The sequence below is a fragment of the Mastigoproctus giganteus genome, chromosome 2, assembly GCF_048544385.1.
Source record: "Mastigoproctus giganteus isolate SK-2022 chromosome 2, ASM4854438v1, whole genome shotgun sequence".
Classification (NCBI taxonomy): Eukaryota; Metazoa; Arthropoda; class Arachnida; order Uropygi; family Thelyphonidae; genus Mastigoproctus; species Mastigoproctus giganteus.
The window spans coordinates 130,973,861-130,993,527 of record NC_143576.1 but is presented as its reverse complement, the minus strand read 5'-3'; the positions used below and the strand labels follow the sequence as shown (position 1 = coordinate 130,993,527).

At 37.3% G+C, this 19,667-nt stretch overlaps 1 protein-coding gene across 2 annotated transcripts in view; it reads right to left on the bottom strand.

Annotated features, from left to right (window-relative positions):
* LOC150089566 (uncharacterized) overlaps nt 1–19,667 on the bottom strand; it is a 405,025-nt gene that overhangs the window by 196,624 nt on the left and 188,734 nt on the right. For both annotated transcript variants that reach the window (XM_090389542.1, XM_090389543.1), the window contains one exon: nt 12,907–12,973. In XM_090389542.1, coding sequence (XP_090245668.1) covers nt 12,907–12,973 — 67 coding nt within the window. The remainder of the gene's footprint in view (nt 1–12,906; nt 12,974–19,667) is intronic.

Sequence of the window (19,667 nt, the reverse complement as noted above, 5' to 3'; positions counted from 1 at the left end):
ACAGTCAAACGACTTGCACAGACAAAGTGGAGTGCACATTAGAATACTTCCAATGTGCACTCCACATTAGAATAATTCTACTTCTATTAGAATAAGCAGAGGCCTGGAGCAAGAGGTGCTAGGGGTTTCAGGGACTCATGGTAGTCATCGAGAAACAGGTGGGTATATGGGATGTGTTTAGGGTAACTAAGAATAAGAATAGGTGCATGTATACTTGCACATATACCAATGCTAGAAGTATAGTAAATAAATTTGATGAATTTGAAGTGTTGGTCAAGACATCAAAGGCGGATATTTTTGGGATTTCAGAGACATGGTGTCACACAGATAATAGGAATGCAGAATTAGAATTTGGGGAGTACAATGTGTACAGAAAGGACAGACAGGATAGGAAGGGAGGAGGGGTTATGCTGTTAATTAAGAAAAACATAAAATCAAAAGAAGTGCATCCAGTTGATACAGATGGACAGTGCACTGTTGAGTCAGTTTGGTGTGACATAAGCACTGCGAAAGCAAAAATAAGAGTAGGAGTGTGTTATAGGCCTAATGACTCGAATGAGTACAATGAACAATTGTACAGAGAAATAGAGTGGGCTAGTAAATCAGAATGTCTTATAATGGGGGATTTTAACTTCCCAGATATAGACTGGAACTTATGGGTTGGTCACTCGCACACTAGTAAGACTTTTGTGGATTTACTGGATGATTGTTTTCTGCAGCAGCATGTTTGAGAGGCAAACAGAGAGAGTAATACTCTTGATCTGGTTATCAGCAGTGATCATTCGTGTATCAAGAATTTGCAGATAAAGGAACCACTAGGTGGCAGTGATCAAAGTGTACTGATGTGGGATTTACTTAAAGATATAATTATTATCAGGGGTAAAGGAAAGGGTTTTTGCTTCTGTAAAGGTGACTACAGTGTTCTCAGACAGTTTTTAAATTCTGTACAGTGGGACCAACTGATGATGTTACCAATAGTGAATTCTCAGTGGGAAGCATTCAAGGAATTAATTGTGGAAGCTACTAGACTTTTCATACCTATTAAGATATATTGTTTAAGGATTAGGCCAAAATGGTTGTTAAATAAACTAATGAGACTTGTGACAGAGAAGAAAAATGCATGGGATGCATATAAATTATCAGACAACAGAGAAGCCTATGGCAGATATAAGCTAGTCCGTAATCAAGTCACAAAGGAGGTTAGGCAGACGACGGCAGATTACGAGAAATCCTTGGCAAAAGATGCTAAGACAAACAGCAAGGATTTCTTTACTTATATAAAGTCTAAAAGGAAGGGGATGAATCTGATTGGTCCAGTTGATATCGATGGTTCGACTGTTGATGATCCTGCTCAGATAGCTAACAAAGTGAATGAGTATTTTGCATCTACATTCACACATGAACAGTTATTAAGGATTGAAAATGCCAGAAGGTAATCAAATTGTAGCAGGGTGCTTAATGATTTTGTAATAACTGAGAGCAAAGTGGAGTAGAAATTATGAAGTTAAACATAAGAAAGGCACCTGGGGTGGATGGGATCTATCCAGTTATATTAAAGGAGGCAGAAAAGGAACTAAGCAAACCCTTAGCCATAATTATGAGAGCATCCTTGGACTCAGGGGGAGGTCCCCATGGACTGGAGATCTGCAAATGTATCCCCAATTCACAAAGCGGGTTCGAAGGGTGATACGAGTAATTACAGGCCAGTTAGTTTACTTTTGTTCCAGTTAAATAATGGAGTCACTGGTTAAAGATGCATTGCAGGATCATCTAGACAAGACTGCAGCAATAATTCAGACACAGCATGGGTTTGTTAAGAGAAAGTCGTTGACAAATTTGATTGATATTATGATGTGGTTACAAAGCAACTGGATGCAAAAAATAATTTTGATATCATATACTTGGATTTCAGGAAAGCTTTTGACTCTGTTGCGCATGGAAGACTACTGTTCAAATTGGAGCAGAATGGTATTAAGGGTAAGTTGTTACAATGGATAAAAGGATGGTCGAGTGGGAGAAGACAGAGGGTGGTAATCAATGGGTGCTGCTCTTCGTGGACTAATGTTATTAGTGGAGTCCCACAGCGTTCGGTGTTGGGTCCACTGTTGTTTTGTTTACAGTAAACCCCCGCTATTCACGGTATCTGTATTCGCGGTGGCTGATTTAGTATAAAATGAAACCTGAAAACACGTGAATTTTAAAGCGCCGTGAACATTTTCCGCCATAAAAAAAAGATGGGTGTGGCTAAAATTATCTTTCCCGGTCAAAACAGTGCTCAGTGGGTGGAGGGGAGAGGGGTGACAAAATCGTGATCGTGGATGTTTCTCGCTAATCCTTGTTCAGTATGTGTTATGCGCTTATCATGGAAGGTCTCGTCGTTTGCTTTTAATTTATATGCTTATAAATTGAATAAATTTATCAATTTATAAATTGATATGCTTACAAATGTGATAAATCTATCGTTTTGCAGTGTAAAACAGACTCTTTCAAGTGTGTTAACGGAAGAAAGTGACATTGTGGACAAGTTCTATCTAACCCATACAAAAATATGGCTATGAAAAACAAGGGAAATATGAAAAGATCAAAGAAGGTGATGACATTAGCGAATAAAATTGAGTTATTAGACAAAATTTCTAATGGTTAAAGTGTCTCCTCAGTGGCAAAACATTATAAAATCAATGAATCAACGGTACGATCAATCAAGAAATCGGAAGAAAAAATCCGCCATAGTGTCCGTGAAAACGCGCTAATTGCTTCAAAAATTTGCTCTGTAACTCGTGATGTTAAATTAGGAAAAATGGAAAAGGCTTTAAATCTGTGGATAGAAGACCGAACTCAAAATAAAATTCTGTTAAATTCACTCATGATTCGTGAAAAGGCAAAACTCCTTTATCAACACTTTAGCGAAACTGGTGATAGCACTGGCGGGTTAAGTTTTTTAGCTAGCAAAGACTTGTTTGAAAGATTTGTTTGAAATTTCTAATAAATATTACATTTAATATTAAATTGTTTCTTATTTTCATTTCGATACCATATGCTTGCATTTCACTATGTACTGTCTATGTACATAGTCATATTATGAAGCTACATATAATACATACATAGACAAAATTTTAGACTAGTTTTTCTTATATATTTCATACTTTGGAACGGAACCCCTTTATTACTATGGGAGCCATAACTCAGTATTCACGTTTTCGGTATTCGCGGCATTTCTCAGGAACGTAACTCCTGCGAATAGCAGGGGTTTACTGAATTTATCAATGATATTGATGAAGGTATATCAGGCTTAATGTCGAAGTTTGCAGATGATACAAAGTTTGGCAGGGTTGTTAATGACAGTAATAGCAGTGTGTTACTGCAACAGGATCTAGAAAATTTGGGAAGATGGGCTGAGAAGTTGCAACTGAAGTTTAACATTGAGAAATACAAAGTACTGCATATGGGTAGAAGTAACCCCAGAGGAACATACCAACTGTGTAGTACTACACTTAAGGTGGTAGAAAATAAAAGACCTGGGAGTAATTGTGCAGTCAGATATGAAGTTTTCTGAGGAATGCAGACAGGCTGCCAGGGCAGGTCATGGGGTTTTGTCAATGATATACAGGAGTTTTGCTAGCAGGGCAAAGGAGGTGTGTCCCTCTGTATAACGCAATGGTCAGGTCACGCCTTGAGTACTGCATACAGGTCTGGAGGCCTCATTTTAGGAAGGATGTAGATTTGCTTGAGCATGTACAGAGAAGGGCAACAAGATTGGTGAGGGGAATGAAGGGATTCTCTTACCAAGAGAGGCTTGAGTTCTGAAAATTGCAGTGGCTGGAGACTAGGCACCTGCGCGGTGATCTGATTGAGGTATATAAGGCCTTGAACGGGTTGAGTACTCTGAATTCTGATGGGATTCTTCCACTTGTTCAGAACCTAAAGGGGCATAAATTCAAATTAAGAAAGGACAGATGTAGAATAGATGTGCGGAAATTTGCCTTTAGCCAGCGGGTGGTTAATTGCTGGAACAAACTTCCATCCGTTGTTGTGGAAGTTGATAGGTTAAATAAATTTAAGGAGCAACTGGACAAACATTTACAGGGAATGGCTGTGTGATTTTTTTTTTTTTTGGCTGATGCTGCATAAGCTCATATGCTGCTTTCTTGCATCACATGCCACTATTTCTACTACTACATCTACATTATGAATCTGTAAATATGGTCACAATGAATTTTGGAAAAAAATAACTTCTGCTCATAGGGGAGTTAGCAGTTAGTTATTTGGAGCATTAGCAATTAAGGCCATATTGCTCTGGGAAATGTGGTGGTCATTCCCTGACCTTTCCGCATCCTCCGTATTTAGTGGTGACAAGTTCGAACCCCGGTCTAATCAAGAAGTGTGTGCTACGCACTGCTGCTCCTTCCCACCTAGCTACAGAGGTGCCTATATATATAACTTCTGCTCTACAAACCTCAAGAGAATATAGATGCCAGAGGGACTGCTGAAATTTTATCATCCATATGTGAGATTTATTTTCTAAGTTATCTTTCCTTCTGGCACAAAATTCTACAAGAAGCTAACCTTACACAAAAATATTTACAAACAGTCGAAATAAGCCTGTAAAAATGTGTTGTTCAGTTACAGACCTTAAAATTATTTATTAATGAAGAAAGAATAAAATTGTAGAAAGGGCTCTTCAATTTGCAAATACAACTTGTGAGGGAATGGGCATTTTCAATAGGAAGAAGGGAAAGAATAATGATAAAAAAACAAATACCATGAGAAATGACAAAGGATGCCGGACTGTCATTCCAAGAAGAATTAAAAAAGAGCGATGTAAGAATGCCTGGATAGGTTTTGTTGAGAATTGGAGGCTCATTCAAAAGCAATGGACGAAATTATTACGTTTGCCATTGTTCAATTATACAATTTGGTTGAAATTTGGTGAAAAAGAAGAATATGAAATGCATATTTCAAAGCTGACTGAAATTTTCAATGAATTTCGTCATAAAGAAATTGGCTGACTAAGACGTCACTTACAAGCTGCAAAAACAACCACTGAGGAAGCAAAACGGTGGACAGCTTTGTGGTTTGTAGAGTTTATTATAATGTTTAAGGTTCTTTTTAACAGTATGTGTATCTATAGCTTCTTGCAAAAGAAGCTTTTCACAATTAAAATTAATTAAAAATTACTTCCACTTATCAATGAGTCAGGCTATATTATCAAATCTAGCTATATTATCTATTGAAAATGAATATGACAGTAAAATAATTCTGATGAGGTTATCGATAAATTTGCTGAAATGAAGACACAAAAATAGAAACTATAAGTCTCTTCTGTTATTGATTTTCACATTTTGTATCTCTTTTTCCCTTTTTGTTATTATATAAAATACTACGTAAATACACTATACTTTATTCATGGAATTTTTAACATTTCTTGAAAAATGTTCCTTAGTTTTCTGTAATTTCAATCAATTAAGGTTTAAGACTTTTTTAAGTTAATAACATTATTTAGGGGAGGACAATAGAGAGATCTGCCCAGGGTGCAAAACACTGTAGCTACGCTGCTGGAAGCAGCAGACTTCTTTTTTGCAAGCCCTAACACAGAATTAGGTTTTAGAGAGGAGGATATAAAGTTTTCTTCTCCCCACAGGAGAATCACCGTGGTGAATATTCAAGAATTGCAGATGATTGTCATTAATAAACAGAAGGAAGAAAGTAGATGAAAGAGCAGAATCTTTGAGAACTCCACCATCAGTCTAGTGCAGTGGTTTTCAATCTTTTTTTAATAACGTCACCCCTAAGTCATTTATTTTGTTTTGTAGCACCCCTACTCAGTTTTCTGCCTGTTAGATCTGATTCTCTCTCTGTATATATATATATATATAATTATAAAAATTATATTTCATAATACAAATTATATATATACAGTATATAATTTTATTCTTTATATAGAGGTACTCAGTAAACATCAATTATAGATCACCACAAAATTAAAAAGATACTGTACACCTTTTTTTAATGAAATAAACATAAATTTTTAAAAACATAAGTTTAAGTAACTTAAACCCAAATTACATGGCATCCCTGAAATGTTGTTGCGGCACTCTAAGGTGCCGTGGCACCCCTGTTGAAAACCACTGGTCTAGTGGAAGACAGAGAGCTATATTCCATTATATCCAGTAAGCAGTTAGAGAGAAAACTGGCTTTAAAGTTGTGAAAATCAGAAGGAAGCCTTTTGAAGACCTCTATGCCAAAAATGATTAAAAGTGGACATATGCATGAGTATCACCTTTAAAACGAGAAATAGTAGAACAGTGGCTGAGGTAACCAATAATTGCAATTGTGTCAAAAAACCAAGTGAAACTTGGCAGGCTAGAAAGAAACAGACATCAGTGAGACTACATATATTTGTGAAATTAATTAGGAAGATTTTGAGAGGCTCGTCTTTCACAGACAAGTTTATTTATTATTTTATTAGTTTGACTATTCATGATGCATTGATTCAGATGAGGTAAAAGTTGGAGGGGGAGCACGTATATGAGCTGCAAAAATATATCCAGCTCACTACCATAATGTGACCTCAGTGATCCTTTTGCATACACGTGACTTGGACTATGGTCCAGTCATAGGTAATTGCAAAGAGGTAGCAGGATTATATATTAGCTGATCTGTTGCTTCCTAGAGCACTACCAACAGGCTTAGCAGTGCTCTAGATTTGCTATATATGCTTTTTGCCACTTTGAGTGTTCAATAAGCAAAGGTGATGTAACCACGTAATGAGACTCATCTGCTGCCTAATATGGCTACAAAGGGTTGGCCATTCCTGTGTGACATGCATGGCACATCTAGACCCCTGGTCACTGTGGGGGATACTGCCAGGGTTACAGAAAATCCTGCCGACCGGGCTAGCCGGGTGGGTAAAGCTGTTGTTGTTAAAGTAGAATTTATTGGCGCAAGGGCTGCTATGGCCAAAATGCGCCTATAACTTAAAATTGTTGGCCAATATATGAAAGGAATTGTTCTAGAAGTGACTGTATAGGTTTATCATTTTTAGATATTTAAACAGCTCTGATAGATTGGCATCATCTCCAAGTATATGAGCTAGTTGCAAGGGTTTTTGTGAGTTGATTAAAGATCTGAAACATTCAATTCTAGCTGAATCATAGTATGCACATTCAATAATAATATGTTTTACTGTAAGAATGGAACTGCAATGCGAGCAGAGAGGAGACTCTTCTCCTAGCAGTAAAAAAAGATGCGTTAGGTGCGTATGGCCAATTCGTACTCTTGCAAGCACGACCTCTTCGTACCTGGTTAATCGGGAACTAGATCTCCATAGCTGTGGGTTTTGTTTTATTTCAAGAAGTTTGTTTGATATCTGATTATGCCACTTTTCAGACCACAACTCTGTACATATCCTCCGTATGATTGACTTGTAATCAGAAAAAGGAACTGGGATGGGATCGAAGCAAGCAGGGTGTTTTGCTGCTTCATCTGCACACTCGTTTCCTGGAATTCCAACGTGACTGGGTATCCAGCAGAACGTGACAATCAGCTTATTTTTATTGAGGTGACACAACTGTGATCTGATTTGTGTGAGAAGTGGGTGGGAATTTTGTGGTTTTTCCTGTAGGGCATTCATTGCACTTAAGAGTCTGTGTATATTATGATCTGGGTATTTAGAAGATCATTAAGGAGATTTAGAGCCATTTTGATTGCATATAATTCGGCAGTACATACACTGCATTCACATGGTAATTGTACAGAAAGAGTGGACATAGGACTGATTACTGCAGCTCCCACGGATATATCGGTTTTGGATCCGTCTGTGTATATCTGAAGACTGTGAGCATTGGTCAATGCATGATCCGCATGTAACTGTCTAAGATTGTGATTTGATAGGGAATGTTTTCCCCACTGTAGAAAATAGTTATTGCAAAGAGGTATATACATTGCCCATGGTGCTTGTACTACATCTGCAGCTTGAGAGATGCTTCCCAGAGAGATGTTCCAATGTTTGGTTAGCTCTTGTAGCCGGATACCAGCAGTTTTGTTTTCATTGGGTTTATTTTTATACAAAATTTCCCACTGAGGTTCAAACAGATATGTCCAGATGGGGTGAGAAGGGAGGCTATGTAATTTGGCTGCATAGTTAAGGAGCAATACTTTTCTCCTAAGATGTAGTGGAGGTTCATTGGCATCTATATACAAACTTTGCACTGGTGATGTCTTAAAGGCTCCTAAAGCAATCCTGAGAGCACTACACTGGACTGGATTGAGCCGGGCTAGTACTGTCTTACGTGCAGAGTCATAAACTGGGGCTCCATAATCTAGACGAGATCTTATTAAAGTACGATATAAGTGTAAGAGTGTGAAGCGATAGGCTCCCCATGTCATAGAAGAGATAACTTTGAGAATATTCATCTTTCTGCACTGAGTTCTCATTTGCATTATATGTGCCTGAAAGGTAAGTTTAGTGTCCAGTACTAAACCCAAGAACCGGATATTGTTGAAAAGTGGTATTGGTTGGGCTCCTAATGTTAGCTCAGGATCTGGATGAAGTTGTTTTTACAAAAGTGAATAGCAGTTGTTTTTGTTCTGGAGAGGCGATAGCCATTGTGGGATGCCCATGACTCTATTTTGTTTATTGAGAGTTGCAGTTGGTGTTCAATGGAGCGCATATTTAGTGAATGGCAGGATATTGTAAGGTCGTCTGCATATAGATAAGTGTCGACATTAAGCGGAATATTATCTGTTGCATTGTTCAGCCTAACTGCAAAGAGCGCTGCACTAAGAACTGATCCTTGTGGGACTCCTTCCTGAACAACTTTTTGGGACAGTGTATTGCAGTAACGCACCTGAAATGTTCTATTTTGGAGAAAGCTCTGTATGATTAGTGGTAGCTGGCCCCGGAGTCCTGTGGCATGGAGATTTTGAAGAATGCCATAGGGCCAGGTTGTATCAAAGGCTTTTTCAATGTCCAGGCAGAACATGACGAGATGTTCTCTACAGATAAAAGCATTCCGTATGTTGGATTCTGCCTTGATCATAAGGTCTAGAGTTGACCGATTTTTCCTAAAACCGTACTGATTCTTGTCCATTATCGAAAAAGATTCTAGAATCCAGACTAATCGAGCATGAATCATTTTTTTCATTACCTTACCAAGGCAACTGCTGAGACATATTGGTCGATAGTTTTGTGGATCTGACTGATCCTTTCCAGGTTTAGGAAAGGCTAGGACTATTGAGTGGCGCCAAGAACAAGGGAAGTAACTGTCTGAGAATAGGCGGTTGAAATATGCCAGTAGTGAATTCAGAGCTTGATTGTTTAGATGGTTAAGCATCATATAGTATATTCCATCAGGCCCTGGTACAGTATTCGCTGACCGGTTTAGGGAGCTCTCTAATTCTAGTAATGTAAAAGGTCGGTTATATGAGAGAGATGCCATTGTATGGAAGTTCAGTTTATACTTTTCTGCGTTGGCTTTATGCTGTTTGAAAGCAGGTTCATATGCTGATGTGGCTGATATTTGAGAAAAGCATTCTGCCAGGGCATTTGCAATATCCACTGAAGAGGAAAACTCTTTACCCTTCCAGCTTAGAATAGGCGTTAGTTCTGGGAGGTATTTTCCATTTAGTTTCTTTATTTTATTCCATATTTTTCTACTTTCAGTATTTTTAGTGATGGTAGAAGCAAACTGGATCCAAGAGTCTTTTTTTGCTTTTTTCTGCACGTAACGTGCCTTGGCTTTGAGTTTCTTAAAATTAATTAGGTTGTCGGTTGTTGGGTGCTTGCGAAAAAGATTCCATGCCTTATTCCGTTCTTTTTTAGCATCACAGCAATCACCATTCCACCAAATATTGGTATATCTATGTGGACCGATTGTGACTTTGGGTATGGCACTGGTTGCAGCTGTTATTATCTGTGTAGTAATATGGTCGGTAACATCATCAATAGGCTAGTTTTTAACAACTTTATCATCAAAGGAAATTGCATTGGTGAACGTGTTCTAATCTGCTTTGGAGAATTTCCATTTTATGGGACTGATTATATGTGAGGTTCTGTTTGTTTGCAATTTGCAAATAATCGGGTAATGGTCGCTGTTCAGTGGGTTATTTGAGACTGACCACTGAATGATTGGGAACAATTTTGGGGAACATATTGATAGGTTTATGGCAGTAGATACTCCGGTGGGAAAGTGGATATAGGTGTCAGCACCAGTATTTAATAATGTGAGATTCTGGTTATCAATAACTGTTTCAATGAGTTTTCCTTTTTTGTCTATCTGGGGAGATCCCCACATAGGGTGGTGCCCATTGAAATCTCCTAGCAGAATAAAAGGAGATGGAAACTGCTTTATAAGTTCCTCCAGCTCTTTCACAGTGAATTCTTTGTTTGGGGAAAGGTACAGTGAGATTACGGTTAACATAACACTCAGATCAATTCGTACTGCTACAGCCTCTAACGTGGTCTGCAGCGGGATCTGTTTTGCAGGAACCTTGTTGTCGACAATTATGGCTACGCCTCCTCTTGTTGAATTAGTATTGTTTCTGTCCTGTTGATAGATACTATAGTTTTTGATCACTGGAGTCACTTGTGGGGTTAGATCGGTTTCTTGCAGGCATAGGATAACTGGACTATGTTGTTTGATTAGTTCATAAATATCAAAAATATTGCTTCTTAGACCTCTACAGTTCCATTGTATAATGTTGTGCATTATTTAATTTTAGAAGTTGTGTATGGTTCTGTCTGTTTTTTATATCCTGCCTGTTTGCCTTGATCTAGTTTCATCTTTTCTTTTTTTGGAAAAGTGGGGCATCCAATTTCCATATCATCTTCTGCATGTAGATCTAGTATTGGCTCATTCTGTAGGGTACCAGAACCAATATCCATATTTGCTGAGCATGGTTGGTCTGAACTGTTTGTGGGTAATGCTTTTAATTTTGCAGTTCCTTGTAGGGTATCAGAAGCAGTTGGGGGGACTGTTAGCGGGGTACTGCTAGCAGAAGTTACTTTACATTGTTCTGTAGGTGACTGCTGTGGGATTGATGGCACTGATCAAGCCCAATCAGCAATTTAAATGGATGGTGGTACTGTTACTGCCGTTTGTGTTGCTATTGACTGGTATTTTTTGGTTGCTGCAGCATATGTGATTTTTGGCATATTGAGCATAACCTGCTTCCTAGATTCCTGATAGGTGACCTTTTGTTCGACTTTATACTTCTGGATCTGTTTGCCTACTCTCCAGAGTTCGCAATTTTTTGAATACGCTGGATGCTGGCCTTTGCAATTTGGGCATTGTGGCTTTTCTGCAGTGCAGTCAGTTTGTGCATGATCTTTGGAGCCGCAGTTCGAGCATGTAGTATCCCCTCGACACACTGTTTGCGAGTGTCCAAATTTTTGACACTTAAAACATCTGATTGGGTTGGGAATGTACGGACGTACTCGGCAATTTAGGTATCCGGCTTTCACACATGATGGTAAGGTAGGTGTATCGAATGTTAGAATAATGTTTCTAGTTGGAACAAGTTCACCATCTTTTTTAATCATTATTCGTTTTGCCTGACTTTATGCTCTTTTAGTTCTTCGACTATCTCATTTTCAGCGACATTCATCAGGTCCCACTCAGCTATTACCCCTTTGGAACTATTTATTGTAGCATGAGGGGTGACCTGTATAGGAATTCCTCCAAAATTTGATAATTTTAGTAGAGCCTGAGAATGCTGATATTTCGCTGTTTCAATTAGTAGATCTCCGGAACGGCGTCTTTTCACCACTTTCGGTGAACCAGCCACGCTTTCTAAACATTTCTGAATTAGAAATGGTGAAAGGGCACTCATAGGCTTGGATGAGAGAGAATGGAATATAAGGAATGTTGGGAATTCCTGCTGATTCTCATTTCTACGTTGTCTTTTGGTTTGTGATATATCATGTTCTGTTTCAATCAGGTCATGAGTTGAGCGTTTAGACTCAAGTGCGGGATAATTGTCAAATTCCATGGCTGCTCCTTTTGGCCCCGGAGGATAACTTTTCCCCCAGGTTACCGGCCCCGCCATGTGGAGGCAGGAGTGGTGGCACCAGTGACCAAGCAATCAGAGGTTAGAGGTTAGTGTGTTATATAAATTAGTTCAATATACAAGAAGAAAAGTACCTTTCCTTTCTTTTTAAAGAGCTTGCTTCTTTATTCAGAAGAGCAGAAATGAAATAATTTTGCAAATAAAGACTTAAATTCTCAGTAATCTGCTGATTCTGGAGAAGTCGCTTTGAAGTTCACTTTTTAAATTCGCTTTGATCACTCGCTTGGCACTCAGGGCCGGTGGGTAAAGCGCCTGCCTGGCAACCCAAAGGTCGCGGGTTTGAATCCCGCCTCGGGCTTGGATCCAAGTACTGTAAAAACCTTGGGAGGTGCATTATGGCCACAGAAGCCAATGCGGCAATAACTACCAAAGGGAAAAAAAAAAAAACAAAAAAAAAAAAAAATCCTATCAGGATGAAAGTAGAAGATTCGGCTGTAACAGAACAGCCAGACTTTTCTGAAATTCTATGCACTTGACTCACAAGTGGGACCTGAATTTAACCCCCTTCAGCATTTTGACTAATATATGGCAGCCTTAGCTAACATCACTAACAGAATATCCATAACCAACCTCAGAAACCACAGACATTCCTCCTTGTATTAATTTTAGCATAGCCTTCACTAAAATTAATACAAGGAGACAAAATATTTCATCTCAAGCGATCAAAACAACTGGATAAAATGATATAAATTTATCCTGTCTGTGTGGATGGTTCTCAAGCTCAAAATTACAAGTTGCCATATAATAGATGGATAAATAAACATTGCAAATTAAAAAATATTATACAAAAATAATTATTTCAATTACTTATAATTATATCAGAAACATTAAAATATATACCTCTGAGACTTTTTCATAGGCAAGAAACATTGCAAATCCCAGTCTTCTGGCAAGGGTTCAATTTCACCTGAGAGGAAGAAAGGCATCCAATTATTTACTACAAAATAATTATAGTGCAGAGATGAACTTAATGTACTGATATATTTTTATTATTATTATTATATTTTTTTTTAATATAATCTTCTGTTTCAGGAGTTTTAGTGAGATATAATCAAAATGGAATGAGATTATCACTCATATTCAACAAAATTATAACTTGCTTCACCGAAAAATCATAATTAAATAACAGTATATAAAAAATACAGTAGTACCAATTATCCAGATGTAGCTTACCATTTGGGCACAATATGCACAGGAAATCAACAAACTTTAAAATGAGTAGCTAAAGGGACTCATCTAAATCAGGAATGATTTAACAACTTTGTTTACTTATACAGCAGTCAGCTGTTTTGTAAGTGTGTCTTATCATCTTGGAAAATGTACTCGAAAGATTATGTCCAATATTTAATAAATGAATAGTGGGCAATTAATAGGGATGTTCATTAAAAGTGTTTATCACGTACAGTACACAAGAACTTGTGAAAAGTGACCACAGAGAGGAGTAACTGATTTCAAGCGATGCAGGATAACCAACGTTAAGCCTTTCTGTGAGGAGCATCATTTTGGTTCTGATTATGGAGACAGAAAGCTTACTGGAAAGAGACCATTGAGAAAGGTCTGAGAGAGCTGCATTGAAAGATTTGATTTGATGATTTGATCTGAGAGTTGCCATGGACAAGAAGAGTGAGGTCATCGGCATAAGCAAGAGCACTAGTATTAGGAAAGGTTCTAAGGAGCCACTCACCTAAAACAGAGCCTCGAGGACAAGCATGTAAAACAAACATGGATATATACAGAATGAGAACCAGATAAAATAAGAACTCACCTATTATTAAAGTAAAATAACTCTTGGAGATTATAAAGTTAAGATGAACAGTGAACAGACCTAAGGGAGGAAAACATGCTGTCCCCACCAAAAAAAAAAGAAAAAAAAATCAAAAGCTCCAGAGAAATCAATGTTAATGACAAAGACATACTTATTTTGATTGCGGTGAACATGAGACAGAATTGAAGCTTCCTCTGTACAGTGCCCAGGGCAAAATAAAAGACTGTTCAGTGAGAAGAGTACTGATCCTGCCAGCAATTAGAAGTCCTAATGTTTTTCCCAAAATGGTCAGTAGTACAACAGGCCTATATTACTGTACTACTGATGGGCTTAGGGATTAACTTTAAGGGTGTTAATTTCCAACTGTTCAGATGTCCTTCAAATAAACATTTATTGAAAAGATCTAAAAATGGGTGTAATTTGTCAAATTTTTTAATAAACTCTTCTTCAAGACAATCAAGGATGGAACACTTTCTATTCTTAATCTTTAAGACTGCTAGGTCAACTTCAAACTGAGAAATCTGGTTTGTTTGTGAAAAGAAGTGTCTTCCTTTGGACTGTCAACAGCAACAGGATAATAATGTTGACAATCCAACAACATTCCAGATGGTTAAGGTTTTGACATCATTGATGAGAACGGAGTTATAGATATCTCTCTCTCTCTCTCTCTCTCTCCATGACTCCTGCTGCTGTGAAGCTTGTCAACTAGACCCAGGGATGATCAGGGTTAAAAGATGTAAAAACCAAATTCTTAAACTTGTGGGCCTCAATTTCTTTGAGGTAACACTTCCTGATTTCTTAATAAGCCTGATTGAGCTGCCAACTTCACAGGCAGGCTAGCTTCTGTAACACTGATAGACATATTAAGCCTGATGCACAAGACAATTCAAAATAGTGAGGTCATAGCTCCATTAGGGAGTAGGATAACAGAGGCAGACAGTTTTTTTTTTTTTTTTGTTCTGCCTTAGAGCATATACAGCAAAGTTAGAAGCAGAGTAATCATCAATAAAATTAAGAGAGCCAGAATAAAATTCCTTATTGTTGGATTTTTCAAATTTAGATGAAAGAATTTTCCTGGGGAAGGAATGAGTCAGATCTAACAGGGGAGGAGGGAAAACCAAGAAGAGACTGTATTTTTATAACTATGTTGTGCTGACTGGTTCTGTTTCAGTTGCAATGTCTAAAAAAAATCATGGCCATAATCTCAGTACAATTATATCTCAAATAAGTAACACTTATTTGAGATATGAGTAAGGCAACTCAATGTAAAGGAATTTGCAACATCTGTTCTTTAAAGGTGCTTTATGTGCAAAGTACATTCAGTCCAAACAATTTTAACTACATATAGACATGAAGAAAAGCACTAACTTGTATCGTTAATAAATAAATAAATAATTTTAGTAATAATTTAATCATTTAAGCAGATTGTCATAGAGACGCCTGATATCCAACTGAAAAACAGAAAAATCTCACATGGCACAGGTGCAATTGCATTCTCTCTGGGAAATTAGAGTATCATGGAATTTAAAAACTTTTATTCCTGCATATGATGTAAATAATTTTTTCCCCCGTTAAAGATATGGCTTTAAGAACAGTTCAAGGTATATGGCTACTTTAATTTAAATTTTAATGTAATGTTTTAAAATTCCAAATAAAATTTTGAGATGTCAATCTTAGTTATTATTATTATATATTGATTTATAATATAATTATTTATAAGCATAGCTATGCCTGTCTCAGTGATAAATATTGTCACTGGAAGCACATGCTAGAGGATATGCTGTGTTTGTGATAACCGCTGAAAGCCAGAAAAGAAAACAAAATGTTTGATAAGACAACTGTGACAATAAAGCTGACCTATTAAATGTACTACAATTAAATGATTGCCTATTATGGTATGGCAGCCACCCTGAGATCCATAAATCAACATTCCTACATAAAATACTGGTACAAATAAAACACAGTGGACCCCCACTTTACGATATTAATCCGTTCCAGAGACACCATTGTATCGTGAAAATATCGTAATGTGAGCACAGTAACACATCGTTTTTTTCGTTTTAAGACCTCAGAAGTTGAAATTTTCGCTATAAAACTAAGCTATTAATCTCTCTAATATGATTTTTATACTGGAAATTACAGTAGAACCTGGATAAGAAATTCCAGCATAAGAAGTTTTCCCCTGTACTAGGTTTGGTTTCTTAAGTCCCAATTTCATCTCTATATGTTGTAATGTATTATTTTCCCATGTAAGAAATTTCCTGGGTAAAAAGTTTTCCCACATAAAAAGTTTGTGATAAAGAATATACAGTGTATTATTATAATGATGTTTTCCCACTTAATGTTTTTTAAATATAGAAATTATTTATTTTTAATATTCAAAAATATTAAACAATATAAACATTTGGTAATTTTTTTTTGAACAAGTTAGTACCAAGCATCATTTTATTCATAGTAAACCACTGAAGTAGGTGAAATGGCATAATTTTTGTTATATCTCATATTGTAAATGCCTTCACAACGAGTTGCCCTGATATTGTACTACCTCCAATAAGCAATGCGTTGCCAATGGAGAAGACTAATGTTACTTATTCTCGGTGGATACCACCACTCAGTGGTGGTAGTATCTGCCGAGAATCCATTGGCGAAGTGTTGCCTATTCGAGAATCCGTTGGTGAAGCATTGCTTATTCGAGGTAGTTCAATATCAGGGCAACTCGATGCGAAGGCATTCACAATATAAGAAATAATAGAAACGATGCCATTTCATCTACTTCGGTGGTTTACTACAAACTAAAATGACGCTAAGCACTAACTTGTTTGATTAGTGAATTTTCCATGGTTTGAGGCTTTCAGCGCTAAAACCTTTTTAGTATAAACATTTTGATATAAGAAGTGACATATTGCAATCGTCTTCATCGATATCCATAATTGGATATGTAGACCACGTTAAGCGTTAAGTTCTGATGATTGTGAAGAGTTCTGAATTACTTAGTGGATTGTTGCTCTGTCTTATTGTAAGCTCATTCTTCCAACCTGGTAACGAGTTTACCAACAGCAGAATGTTAAGCAATTAGAAATCTTCAGTTTAAAAATGTTTTCCATAGGCAGAGTAAAATATTTATAAATTCTAAAATGGTATTAAAAAAATCATCTTTAACTTATGTATGTGTATCCTTTCATTTTCATTTGTGCAGTTAATATTTCATACCCTTGGGTCACTTTCCCTTCTAAGAAATTTTCCCGCGTAAGAAATTCTAAACCTCCAGTGCCTTGGTAAACTTCTTATCCGGGTTCTACTGTATATTAGTTTTATATAGAATACTCTAGAACAGTGGTTCCCAAACTACTGAGATCTACGGACCATTTCAAAAATGAAAAAAAGTTCACGGACCCCTTCAAAAATGAAAAAAAGTTCGTGAACTCCCTATACAGTTGTGCCCCCATATCCACTGATTCAGTTACCTGCAGTTAACCATGGAAAAAAATGACAAAACTTAACACATAGTACTCGCATGTCCAATATGATGCTGCCCTTTATTTTTTACGATGTTAATTTTAAATCGAATAGCTTCCCTTTGTTGTGTATGGTCTGGTTACCAACATTATAATGGTTCTTTAGAGATTTAACGGATGCACCGTTTTCAAACTTTTGAATAATTTCAAGTTTTTGTTTAATTTGAAAGCACAGCTCTTGCGTTTTCCCATCATTTTCACGATTTCTAAACAAAAAAAAAAAAAATTCAGACATCCTTCACATAAATAACGAAACAAAATTTGTCCTTTTGCGGTGCGACAGAACACAACATCAATGCAACACACTAAAACAAATTAAACACTTAGTCTCTCTCTTTTTTTTTTTTTGTTTTGTTTTGAGCGGTAGGTGTGAAGACAGCGGGGGTTGCAAGATAACAGGTACACTAATCTCCCAATGGCGACTTATAGCACCGGTTCTTGTTGCTTATTTACAACTTGCAAAATATCTGTTTATACCAATTCTAATTATTACTTGAATTTTATGACTTCTGGTTGATTTGGTTTTTCTTTCTTTTTTTAAATTTGGAAACTTGAAGTGTCATGGTTAATCCAATCTCAATCCCGGTATTAATGTTGGTAATGTCTTACTATGCGGTGAATTTCACATTTCTAACCCTTTTTCATGATGGTATGTTACATTAATGACTAGCATCACAAATAGAAATATAAACAAAAGATATTTATTAATAGTTAAGGCAAAGCTAAGTAATATTTGACAGGTGCTCTCAAAATATTCCAAAATGAGCATTTGCAACCTTTATACAACAGTTTTGGTAAACACGACAATTATGGATGAAATGTCATCAGAAGCCATCAATTTGCTTCAGTTTATCATTTTAAATGGAAAACAAAATGAAAAGTTCACCAAGTGCAAACTAATATTTAGTTGAACCGCCTCTGGTCCTGATGATAGCCGCACACTGTCGAGGCATTGACAAGATCAATTTCTGAGATAATCAACTGATAGTTCATGGTTCCAAACACGAATTATGGCTTCCTAAAGTTCACAAAGGGTCTTTGGTTTCTTTCTGGCAACTACAGATTCCACACGATGCAGTTCTCTATAGGATTCAGGTCCGGGCTGTTTCCTGGCCAGCTAACAGTTGTAAAGGACCATCCATCCAATCATTTTTTTCACCGGAAACAAAAGTAAACACATTACTGCTGAATCTCTAATGTAGAAATGCAGCTAAAGTAACTACAGAAATGCCTACTTACACTTTTTGCCCAATGACAAAGGAGCAGAGTCGTCCTCAAAGATGCAGTTACTTGGCAGGTTGAAATGGTCTCTTAATGGTTGGCAGCAATTTGCCTTCCAATACAGCCAGGTATCCATTGGCATTTATGGAACCTTTTATAAACAGCAGGTGACCTACTCCCAAATACGAAATGCAACCCCATATCATTTGGCTGGTAGGGAATTTCACTGTAGACACTATACAGTCTGGATGGTATTCTTCACCACATCTACACCGATTCATTTGTCTCCCATCAGAGCTATGCAGGTTGAATTTCTTCTCATCCGAGAAAATAACTGAGTTCCACTGTTTGAGGGTCCATTTGACATGCTCCTTACACCAAATTAATCAGACCTTTTTCATTTTTTGTGTGAGGTGGGGCTTCTTCTTAGGACAACGGGCTACAAGTCCATCTTTGAAGAGGCATCTTCTAACTGTTACTACACTTGCTACCACTCCTGTATGTTCTTCCCATTCTCTTTTCATCTCAGACGAAGCAGCTTTATGGTTTTTAAGGCATAAGCACTTCAAAACGTAGTCCTGTTTGGGTGTAGAGACTTGTTTGCGTGCTGTTCCTTTATTCCTATCAGCAGAACCAGTATTCTTGAGTTTGGAAAGAAATCTACTCACTGTCAGCTGATTACAAGACACTCTATAAGCAATATGACGGGAAGAACATCCATCCTCACGTAAAGCAACAATAGCACTCTTTCTTCGTGGCATCAACTGCATGTAATTCGGCATCCTGACACAAGCAAAGAATGACTGCAACTCTTGCAGAGCATGGTTATATAGCTGAAAGTAACAGCTGATGCAATATTACATCTTCACCTATGCATGTCAATCTTATCTGATGCAATCTGTAAGAAATATTGCCACATACAGATCGACCATGACTAATCTGGCCACTGGTAATCAGGTTCCACCGCTAATTCGGACATAATTTCCACAAACGTAATTTCAAATTTCAAGGGCCGATGCTCGACCTGCTGCTACTGTTTTGGTGGCATTGGTTGCAGCATCAGCTGTTGGCGCAAACTCGTAAACACTGGCAAGCCATTC